Here is an 11,317-nt window from a genome sequence, read left to right as displayed (position 1 = left end):
AATACATTTTGATCCAGCTTTTGTTTCTTCCCAACTCATCCTCACACTTGATTCCCTTAAGAAAATTTAAGGTGAAATGTTCTTACCTGAGTTAATATGACCCCATGTGACCGCTGTGTGGGTATACTTCTGGCATTTAATAGGCATCCTATGATAGGCAGGATGGTCTATAAAACTTTCTGGATGGGACTATGTTCAAACTTACAGCTCCAGCCTCGGGAATGAGCTCCCTCCCACCTCCCCAAGACAATGCTCATCCTGCAGAGCTTCACTGAGGGCAGCCTCAGAGTGTAGCTTTCTTCAGACTATGGCATGCTGAAACTCACCTTAATTTGTCCTCTCCCCGACCAGAACCTTATCCTCGGAAGGCTTAGCAAGCACTCTACCACACAGGCCCATCCCAGCTCGAATTTAGCTTCTAACAGAACTGTTAAAGAAATAAACCCAAAACTCAGTCCAAAACACTTGGAAGAGTAGCTTTTTGTCTAGCTACTCTTATTTTATTCTCTTCACCTGCGTGGAGCAAGTCCCACGTGCACAGTCAATGACTCTCAGCACAGTCCCTCTGGTGGTTTGGGTGTCACATCATCCTTTTCTGTTCCTCCAAGAAGGACACTGAGGTCCGAGAAAAGCACAGATGCAAAGCCAGGAATCATTCCATGAGGAGTTTATTCTTAGCACGTAGAATACTCTCTTAGAAAAAAAAATTCTTTATAGCTCCAGCAGACATTATAAATTAATTTACAAATATAGAATTGTGTTAGAAAATATCCATAAAAGTCCTTGATTCTTCACATACAAAAATACTCAGAAAAACTTTTATACACAAAATGGAGGCCAGGTAGCTTCTTTGGTTATCTCTTTGCATATTAGGTAATAAGCAATGGTGACTGCAATTTGTACATCGAGAAGGCATTAAAATTTTTCATACATTTCTAAAAAAAATTTATCAAACTAATGCTAAGAGTTCTAATATACAGGGGCTTGAAACCTTGTCTTAAAATCAAAACGAAACCACAGGGATCCTCCCTACCCCCCACCCCCACCCCAATGAGGTTCTTGTCTCATGGCAATATCTCAAGAACATGGTAGCATGGGAGCTTAGAGAATTCCTTCGCTTCAGTGGAAGGCAGTTCCCGTAAATCCAACCTTCCCGTTCCTTAGAATCTTTGAATGAGTTCAACTGATGTGACCAAGTGTTTCCTGTATGATGTGCTGGACTCTCCCCACTATAAAATGGTTCAAGTGAAGTTACTTCAAAGTACAAGGGTGGTGGCGTTGCTGAAACAAGTTTATGTAACTTATAAGAGAATGACCATGTGTATCTAGTTCCACATTAAAAATTGTAAGATTGGTTGGTCTAGGTGTGGTAGTCAATCAGGAGGCATAACTGTGTCTCAAGGCTAGGGTGAGCTACATGGTCAGTTCTATGACAGTCAGGGCTGTGTAGAGACCTTGTCTCAAAAATGAAAACAACAAAAAACCTGTAAGACTAAACCTTTCATGAAACACCTAGGACATAAGCTAACTCAGGCAGGAAACCAGGTTTATCACTAGGAACTATGGCTTCCTGGCCTTATCCCATGTTTACATTGTCTATCATGAAGCCGGCATGTTTAAGAACCCACTAGGTCCCCTGTGTGACCTTGGTACGTTACCTACCAGTTCAGGATAGTCATCCCTGTCTCCCACGGGATTCGGTACTATCGAGTTTCAGAAACCCACGAAATATCTTGGAAAGGGGACTTACTGTGCAGAATAGATGGGTTGAGGCAATCTACTTTGATAGGCTCAGTAAATTTCTGCACTGATCTCTGGGAATTCCTGAATAATCGATCCTATGACTGATCCACTGACTATGCTCACGGTAACCAAGTAGTTCCAGGTTTCTGTGTGCCTCTCTGGAGAAAAAAAGGCACCTTACTCAGTCCTGGGACTGGAGGTAGAACTCTGTGAGGACTTTATTGTATTATTCACTTGTAAATCAGATCAGCAAGCTCAAATGTATGTAGTCCAGGTCACCAAGTTTTCCCACCCATAGCTCCAATGACCTCCCCGCTCCATCCCCATCAACCTGCATATAGACAAAGTCAGTGGACTGCAGGATCATTCAGGGCTTGTTGCAGGAATGCTTCATGCTAAAAGTTGTTCTCTCTTTCTCTGGAAATGACTCAACCCATTTAATTCTCTGCACAGTAAGTCCCCTTTCCAAGATGCTAAGCAGATTTCTGAAACGGGTGATCTCAGTGTGGGAGATGGGTACATCTCAAGTGTGCATCTGATCGAGTCTGAGGAGCAATGTCTACATGTCAGAGCCATCCCGGGGGTAGATGAGGCTGTTGACCATGCTGAAGTTGTAGAAAGGGCTGCCGAAGGGGCTACTCTGGTCCCCACTGCCGCCAGAGAAAGGGCTGTAGTAGGAGGACAGCTGGCTGCCCCCACCCACAGTGCTCAGCTGCACAGAGTCTGGAGAGCTGTCTGGGATGGAGGTGTTGGGGAATGTGGTGCTGGAGGGCAGTTGGGTCCCTCCGGGGTGGCGACGGCTGCCTGGGAGGGTTCGCTGGGTGCTCATGCTGCTGGCGTTGACACTTAGGGTGTTGAAGCTGCTGAGGAAAGTGTTAAGGCATGGAGTGGAGGTGAGGGTGGATGCTCCAGGAGAGGAGGCCGTACTCTTGGTGCCCTCAGGAGGCTCTGGTGACTGAGATGGCCTCAGCATAGAAGAGGGGCTGTCTCCTTCTAGCTTCCCACTCACTCTTAGTCTTGAGGACTGCCCGTCTGATTTTGATGTCCCTGAAGGCACAGTAAGGTTGCTGCTGGCCTCCGCACGACGCCTTCGCTTCCGACGGAAGTTTCCATTGTCGAACATTTTCTCACAGTTTGGATCTAGAGTCCAGTAATTACCTTTTCCTGAGGGGAACAAAAAAGTTAGTGAAGGTTAGTCATTTCTTTCATTTGCTTGTCTGTTCATTCATTCATTCATTCATTCATTCATTCATTCATTCATTCGAGGCAGGGTTTCTCTGTGTGGCCCTAGTTGTCGCAGAACTTGCTCTGCAGACCTGGTTAGCCTTGAACACAGAGATCCATCTGCCTCTCTCACGTGCTAGGACTAAAGGCATGTGCTACCACACCTGGGCTTGAGGGTTCTATCTTATTTCTGTGCACAGAATGCCCCCTTATGTTCCAAGACACTTTAGTGGGTGTCTGAAATCAAACAGTACCAAACCCTATCCATCCTGTGCTTCTTCCTATGATAAAGTTAATATATAACTTAGGTAGAATAACAGTTATTGTAAGTCATGTAAATGAGATCTACTTCTGGAATTTAAAGACAGTTTCATAGATCCCCAGCTGGCCTTAGACTTACTCTAGTTCTGTCTCCTTTCCTGAGAGACACCACCATGCTCCTGCCTCTGCCTGAGATACACTGCCATGCCCATTCTACAGTGCTGAGGAACCACATATGATAGGCAAGTAACCACCTACTGAACTCCAGCCCCAGTCCTCCTTTCTTCTTTATGTTTCCTTTCTGTTTGTTAAGACAGGGTCTTGCGGACTCCAGGAAAACCCAGAAGTGGCTAAGCCGGTGATTCTCACTGTTCTCTTCTCTTGTCTCTACTTCTTAGGCTCTAGAAGTACTGGTTATGTGCCTCAATGCCTGGTTTGTAATTTGCTGCTTAATTATTTTGGAGAGCAAATGACCCTGCGTTAATAAAACTGAGGGTTCATAGGTAGCAATGAATATCCTACTAAGATCACCAGTGGAAGGGGAAGCCCTTGGTCCTGCTAAGACTGAACCCCCAGTGAACGTGATTGTTGGGGGGAGGGCGGCAATGGGGGGGAGGTTGGGGAGGGGAACACCCATAAAGAAGGGGAGGGGGAGGGATTAGGGGGATGTTTGCCCAGAAACTGGGAAAGGGAATAACATTCGAAATGTAAATAAGAAATACTCAAGTTAATAAAAAATAAATAAAATAAAATAAAACTGAGGGTTAGGGACGATCGCTGCAGCCCACACTGGGCCACCAGGAAACCAGATTAAATGTCGACCAAGGTGCATTCACTGTGTCATCCTCTTCTGGAGGCCTTGCTCACTACAAGGAATAAGTCAGAATAAGTTCTTCTAGCCAGTTCCGTGCCTTAGTAGCACTACTTACATCCTGATAAGACCTAATTTTATTTCTGAGACACCTATAGTAAGTCACCTGCCACCTTCCCTTACTCTAGATCCAAGCCGTGTTAACCTGCAAAATTATGAAATTCTGATGCTACTTAAACCATGGTCTTCCATTTGTTTTCTAAAATGGTAAGTTTACATGTAGTAAATTAATTTAGGCTTAAATGATGGCACACAGCTAACAGAATTTACTACAAATTACTCTGAAAAAAGTATGCAAGTCCTACAACTGAAAAGAATCACACTATTTTAAAAAGGTAGTGTCAGAATGATAATTAAAAAATATTACTACCAAGCAATCAAGTAAGTCTTAACAGCTCAGCTGATGTTGGTCTGCAGAGCAAGAAGACTGGGAATCAATACCCTACATTCATCACTGGACAGAATGTGTCCCTATAAGAATTCTACTGGGAAATTTCTGCACTCATTTAAAGTACACACAAGACTTCTGTGGGAAAGAAATGCCCTCCTATAATTGAAGTGGGACTATCTATATCACCTTAGAAGATTTTCACCCACATAGCCTTTCCTAACTTGGCCTCTGCTGTTTCAAAGTCTTAAACTACGGCTTTGCAGCGAATGCTTCTCACAGATAAGCTCAGGTGTCTCTCAGCTCTGTGGAGACAGGCAACAGGACCACAGCCCTCAGTTTCAGATGAGAGGTGAGGTGCAGACTGGCTACCTGCTGTATGCCAAGTTGCACACAGTTGTCCCCATGGAGAGGCAGCATTTAGGTAGACTGCCTCCTAACATACCTTCTTCCTTCCTTTCTCTCAGGGTCTCACTACGTAGCTCTGGCTATCCTAGAACTCACTATGTAGACCAGGCTGGCCTCAAACTCAAGAGATATGCCTGCCTTGGTAAAATGTGCTCTCTCTCTCTCTCTCTCTCTCTCTCTCTCTCAATAATATCTGCAGCTATCTTGATAGGTCTACTGAGCCATCTTGGTATCAGTATCTTTTCTTCCTCCTCTCCCAGTGCAAGGGGTAAGCCCAAGATCTGAACAGACCAAGTGCTGTATTTTTGAGCTATACTCTCAACCTCCAAACCCTTGGTTCAAGCCATCACTGTCCACTGAGTCCTACTGACATCCAGAATTTTCCACTTCATTTGGTGTTTTTTTTTTTTTAAACTTTCCCAGATACAATATTTTTGAACTTTTTAAAGTTCAAAGGAATACACGTGACAGTAGATATAATAATCTTGGGTGATTTAGAGGCTAAGTCAGAAAGTTGCATCTTCAAAAACTACACACCCTGTACAAGTGCCACCACCATTGGGCACAAATGGCTATCAAGATACTTGAGATGTGTCCAAATTAAAACATGTTGTAAAACACACACAGGCTGTGAGATTTAAGAGAAAGGCTACGAAGCTGACCTTGAACTCTTGGTCCTCCTGCCTCTACCTCCTCAATGATAAGGTATGCCTAATCAACTTTTAAAGGTAGTTTGCTCTATACAGAATCAGCACTAGAAAACTGCTCGGGAGTGACTTCTACAAGGCGTAATGTAATTCAGTGGTAGAGCCAATCCTTTGCATATCTGAGGCCCTGGGTTCCATCCCCCAACACAACAAAAGATGCTCCAGGTTCATTCAAGAAGCCTCAAGCAAGAATCTGTTTCTTTGTGAGCTCCACTCCACCTCCACCTCCCTCTGCCAGGTAAGGGAACATGACCTATGCAGGCTTCTTCACTCAAGGTAAAGGATTTAGACTAGAGGGGGTACTCATACTGAGTGAGATCCTTAGGAATCCAAAGAAGGAAAAGAGGCCCAGTGTTCTTTCATCTTTTGTAACATCCTGCTTCTGAGAGTCCCTTTTCCTATTCCATCTATCTACCAGTAACTTAGGCTGTTCCGTACAGCAGCCTCCGGTTTAAGGGTATGAACTTTTTGGTTTAGCCCGCTAGCTTTTACCCTGAGTGTGAGGGACCATGTCCTCCCTGTGAAGATCCGATATTTCCCGCATGCCTATCAGACCAGGTTTGGGTGGCTCTATCCCCACTTGTTCTTCCGTCTAGCAATGAGAAGGCCCCACGTAGATTTCCAACCAGCCGCGCACAGACCGGATACTAGGCTCCGGCTCTCAGCACCTAAAGGTGCGCAGCTTCGCGGCCGGGAAGCACCTGCCCAGCCGTCCTCACCTGGATCGTCCTCATCGCGGGGCACTTTCTTGAAGCAGTCGTTGAGTGATAGGTTGTGGCGGATGGAGTTCTGCCAGCCAGCCTTGCTGCGCTGGTAGAAAGGGAAGTTATCGGCGACGAACTGGTAGATGTGGCTGAGGGTGAGCTTGCGCTCAGGCGCGCTCTGGATGGCCATAGCGATGAGCGCCGAGTACGAGTAGGGTGGCCGCACCATCTTCATCAGGTCCTCGCGGCTGGCCATCGACAGCCAGCCCAGCTCGCCTGGGGCTGCGGAGCCGGCCGGCGAGGCAGGTGCGGCCGCCGAGGGCTGTGTAAAGCCCCGCTGGGCGCCCGCGAAAGTGCCGGGAGCGGCTGGCGGCTGCAGGAAGGCTCCGGGCGCTGCTCCGGGGGGCGGCGGCGGGGCCCCTAGGTAGCCGGCAGCGGATGCCGGGCCGCCCACGCCGGGCCCGTTGAGCCACAGGTAGGGGTTGGCGGCTGCAGCGGGAGGTGCGGCGTAGTCGGATAGCCCATAGGGTGCCCTGGAGGTCGGGGGCGCACCGGGCGCGGCGGCGGCGGCGGGCTGAGAGTATACGAAGTTGTCTCCGCAATACAGGGCCATGTCGGAGGCCGAGGGTTGGTGCGGAGCGGCAGCGGCTTTGGGAGAGCGGGGCTGGCCTCGGCGCTTCGGAGAGAGCATCCCTTGGCGGACCAACCCTACGGCCCGCCCTGGCCTCCGCTACGATTACCGACTTGGAGCGCTGAGGAGCTCGCCGAGGGCGGGAATACAGCGTCTCTTATACCTGCGGGCCAGCGGAGGCTGGGCGACCAAGGCTCTACAGTCCACGCCCTCGCCACGCCCCACGTGCTCTGTAGCAGCGTGCAACCTCCTCTGCCCCGCCTGCGAGGTCCCTGCTGCTTTCTGCTAGCTCCGGAGTCAAGGTGAAAAGCGTCCTTCGGTCCTTCCCTTATCCGGCCCTCCTGTCCCTCTTTCTGGTCATCCATCCTCCCTGCCTCCCCTGCATCCGTCCATCTTAGCCCGCGTAGGATCAGCCTACTCTAGAAGGAAACAAGAAGACACCTCACCAACTGGACGGCTGGTCCCTAAAAAGCTGGTGAATCCATTCGGGTGGGTTGACTTGCCCATTCTAACAAGTTCCAAAGTTTGAAAAAAATTTTTTTTTACAATCGAATTATTCACATTTAGCACAGCACTCACGTTCAGTCTCCACCGGTTGGCTCCATGCTATCAAAAATAATGGATGTGATGCATGAATGACAACCCGACAGGCACACTTTCTCCCGGTCTCTGGGCCAAGTGTGAAATTGTTCTCTCGTTTTCTACTGTCTTTTTTTGTGGTGATTCATCTTTCTAGCTAAACCGTTTGTTCACGATCAGGAAACACTGTTCATTCCATTTCGCCCGGTTTGTTCCGACTTTCGGTATGCAGTTATTTTTCAAGAGGTTAGATAAGTGGCTTGGAATTAACATTTAAAAGTAGAAAGTTTAAAGTATTTAAGTGGTCCAAGACGCGCTTATAGCCCGGGTCTATTTATTCTCAGCTTTATTCCCGAGTTTTAAAGGGGATCTCTGCGCATCCGGAGAGCAACTAGCGAAATACTGCGTCGACCCAACGAGCCAAACCGACAGCGAGAAAATTATCTTTTTACCATTCAAAATATTTCTAAAGGTGTTCTTGATAAAAACAGATCTGAAAGTTCTCGTTGGCGCGGAAAAGCTATTGCGCACTTCTTTTTTTTCCTTCTATTTTCGGATTACAGTCCGACAGTTTAGAACATTACTAAAGAATCCCCGCTCCAGCATTTATTTACGTACATGATTGAGCTAGTTTTGTACTTTAAACTTTTTACCACCTTTTAAAAAGCAAATCAAAACAAAAAAAAAAAAAAAACAAACCAAACAAAAACCCAGAATGAGTCTGTCGACAAGGCGACTCAACAGGTAAGGGTGCTTATCGCCAAACGTAAAGCCGGGAGTTTGATCCCTCGGGTTGAAGGAGAAAACCCGACTCTGGAAAGTTCTCTGATTTCCACAGGTGCCTAACCGTGACACAGGCACCACATAAGTGAATACATAAATAAAGTAATTTAAAAAATTAAAACCGGAGTGATTTATTTAGATAACTTGAATGCATACCTAAAATGGATATCTCACTTCAAAAGTGGCCATCTTTTCTGGAAACTACTGCAACTATAAAACACCTGCTTCTTTGAAAACTTTTGGAAGAGTCTGAAAAAGGAAATTATGACTCCTTAACTATATTTTAGTTTAAAACACATATTTCCCTTATTTAGTTTAAAAACAAAACAGGTTTCCCATTCCTCCGAATGGCTTCGGTTTTAGGCTGGAGAGATTTTTGCTTGGAACCTCAACAAGGTTGAAAACTATAACCCAGCTTGGCAAGCACTTATAATTGTATAACTCCCTACTGGGTAATTTTTTTTCCCTTAAGTATAAAGATGTGAGCTAAAGCTAAGATGGCGGGGTCTAAGTAAAAGCTGAGAACCTAGAGGGCAATTTTTCCCCCACACAAGCTTTAAATATCTAGCGTTTCTGTAGAGTGGCCTGAGGTGTGGAACTGTGGATAGATGAGTGTTCAGAAGGTTTCAGCACCCAATTTTTCTTCATTCTCAATCGGAGTAAAGAAAGAAGATGCGGATTCCGTCTTCGCTTTAGTAACCAATCTTCATAGTAGGATACCTTCCCTGGTCTTTTAACAAACGGCTTAGCCACACCCAGTTTGCGATTTTTCTCCTGGCTCCAATTTTAAAGCCTCCGAACTATTCTAAAGGAGAGGCGAGGCCACGGTTGCAGAGTGTGACTTGTTGTTTTCATTAAAGGTTCTACTAAGCAGACCACGTTCTGTGTGTGTTTATCTAAAAGGAGCAGAGCCACCTACCGACCTGTGGTAGCTGTTACAGCACTTCCCCAGGTAGTTGGAAGTCACGTTTCTTTCTTTCATTTATTTATTTTTGAGAGTTCATTTCATGCAGTCTAGTCTGGCTTTGAACTGCTTGTATATGAGAACTCTTAGCAAAAGTTTAAATATTTTAGCAATGTACGAAAAATTTTAATGGCTTCTTGATGTACAAATTGCAATCACCATTGCTTATTAATGCAAAAAGATAACCGAAGAAGGTACCTGGCCTCACACTGATTGTATCCTAAATATAAGCTGTTAAGTTTTGGAAGACCATTCCCAGGGAAGATAGATCACCTACTTTTGCCATTTGCCAATGTGGTTGAGCAACAGCGGATCCTGACTGAATGTTGTTATTTCGAACAGACATTCTTATAGAATGTAGTTATTATCTCCATTAACCTGCGGCATCATAGAAACACGGGCAGATAGGCTTGCCGGCATTGTCTCCTATTTCTAGGGGAGGGAAAGTGTCCTCTGAATTGAAAATGACTTTGACTGCTCTTCACTAAAAATGCCAACCAGTGTGGACCAATGCTGCATTTGGTTGTTTCCAAAAAGTGGAAATCATGGGCAGTGAGGTGGCTCAGTGAGTAAGGGTGTGTGCCATCAGGCTTATGACCTAAGCGCAGTCCTGGGGACACATACAATGAACGGAGAGAACTCTGTCCTCAAGGTGTAAACATACACACACACACACCACACACACACACACACACACACACACACACACACACACACACACACACCAGAGAGACAGACAGAGAGAAAGAGAAAGAGAACAGATAGATAAAAATAAACAACTGTAATTTAAAAAAGAAAATAAAACGAGAACCAAGCACTGTCCCCATGTTTCCTACCTGGCTTTCTATCTGGCACTCTATAGTCAGCACACCCATCATTCTTCATCATGTAAATCAAAAGCTCATTGGAGTTGAATTCTTTTTTCCTCCTGACAGTGTAGCACAAACTGGCCTGACTTTCAGCAATCCAGCTGCCTTGGATTTGGGAGGATTGCAGGTGGGCCCAACCGCCCTGCCTGAAGGGATGATTCCCCACCCCCACCCCGTACCAAATATGTATGGGTTTTTTTTTTTTTTTTTTTTTTTTTTTTTTTTTTCTTGGAGCTGGGGACCAAACCTAGAGCCTTGCGCTTCCTAGGCAAGTGCTCTACCACTGAGCTAAATCCCCAACCCCCAAATATGTATGGTTTTACCAAATATTTATGACTGGTAATGGAAAAATGGAGTGGGCAGCTGGGGAACAAGCTTTCCATAATATACACATATTTTACGGGATGGTGTAACCAAGGCTATTTATGAATTCAAGAACAAGCCACGCTGGGCATGGAGGTGCACACACTTGTAATCTCAGCGCTGAGGAGGCTGAGGCAAGAGAACTGTTTCATGTTTTAAGCTGGTCTGCACTGTAGCTAGCCAGGGATATGTAGGGGAGACCCTGTCCCCCCAAAATCAACCAAAATGTTGAGAATAAGCCTAGGCTCTGGCTCTATCCACACATGATGGACATTGTGCCTACACCCACAAAGCTTCAGAAGAGAAAAGGACTCAGGGAGCCCAGGCTATCCTTTGCCCAGTTTTCCAGTGCCTAAGGTCACATTGTTATATCTGCATGAACTGAAGTAAGCTGACCCAATAAGGATGAATTAGACTTTCAAAGGAACCAAAGTTATGTAAAGATATGCTAATGATAATTTGCAAATCTTCAATCAGTCACATGATCTCTGTGAAGATAGGAGTTTTCTGCTAAAAAGACTTAATTCTTCCACTGTCTCAGAAAGGTGTGGGGCTGGGAATATAGCTCATTAATACGTGCAGGCAAAACATTTATACACATAAAATAAATTATTAAAGAGAGAGAGAAAGAAAGGACAGAAGGAAAGAGACGAAGGAAGGAAGGAAGGAAAAGAAAGGAAATAAAGAAAAAGGCAGGAACACTAGTATGAAATAGCTATTTTCCCACAATTCACAAAATTGGGAAAAGAGGAATCAATGACTTATCTTTATCATATCGGACAGAGTTTGGTAGGCTTCCGGACACTTCGTGACTGCCTGATT

General features: G+C 45.5%; 1 protein-coding gene across 1 annotated transcript; it reads right to left on the bottom strand.

Moving 5' to 3' along the window:
- Positions 1-2,302: 2,302 nt before the first annotated feature.
- Positions 2,303-6,919, bottom strand: Foxi3 (forkhead box I3). The gene is made up of 2 exons (XM_032905117.1): positions 6,322-6,919; positions 2,303-2,907 (listed from the first exon to the last, which is right to left on the bottom strand). Exons 1-2 carry the CDS (start codon positions 6,917-6,919, stop codon positions 2,303-2,305), a joined length of 1,203 nt encoding a protein of 400 aa, XP_032761008.1.
- Positions 6,920-11,317: the final 4,398 nt, after the last annotated feature.

This window comes from Rattus rattus, chromosome 6, assembly GCF_011064425.1.
Source record: "Rattus rattus isolate New Zealand chromosome 6, Rrattus_CSIRO_v1, whole genome shotgun sequence".
NCBI classification, from domain to species: domain Eukaryota; kingdom Metazoa; phylum Chordata; class Mammalia; order Rodentia; family Muridae; genus Rattus; species Rattus rattus.
This window is presented reverse-complemented; position numbering and strand designations above follow the sequence as displayed.

Coding starts and splice junctions, on each gene's coding strand:
- Foxi3 (XM_032905117.1), bottom strand. CDS start 6,919: ATGGCCCTGTATTGCGGAGACAACTTCGTATACTCTCAGCCCGCCGCC. Junction 2,908..6,321: donor CCGCGATGAGGACGATCCAG/GTGAGGACGGCT, acceptor TGTTCCCCTCAG/GAAAAGGTAATTACTGGACT.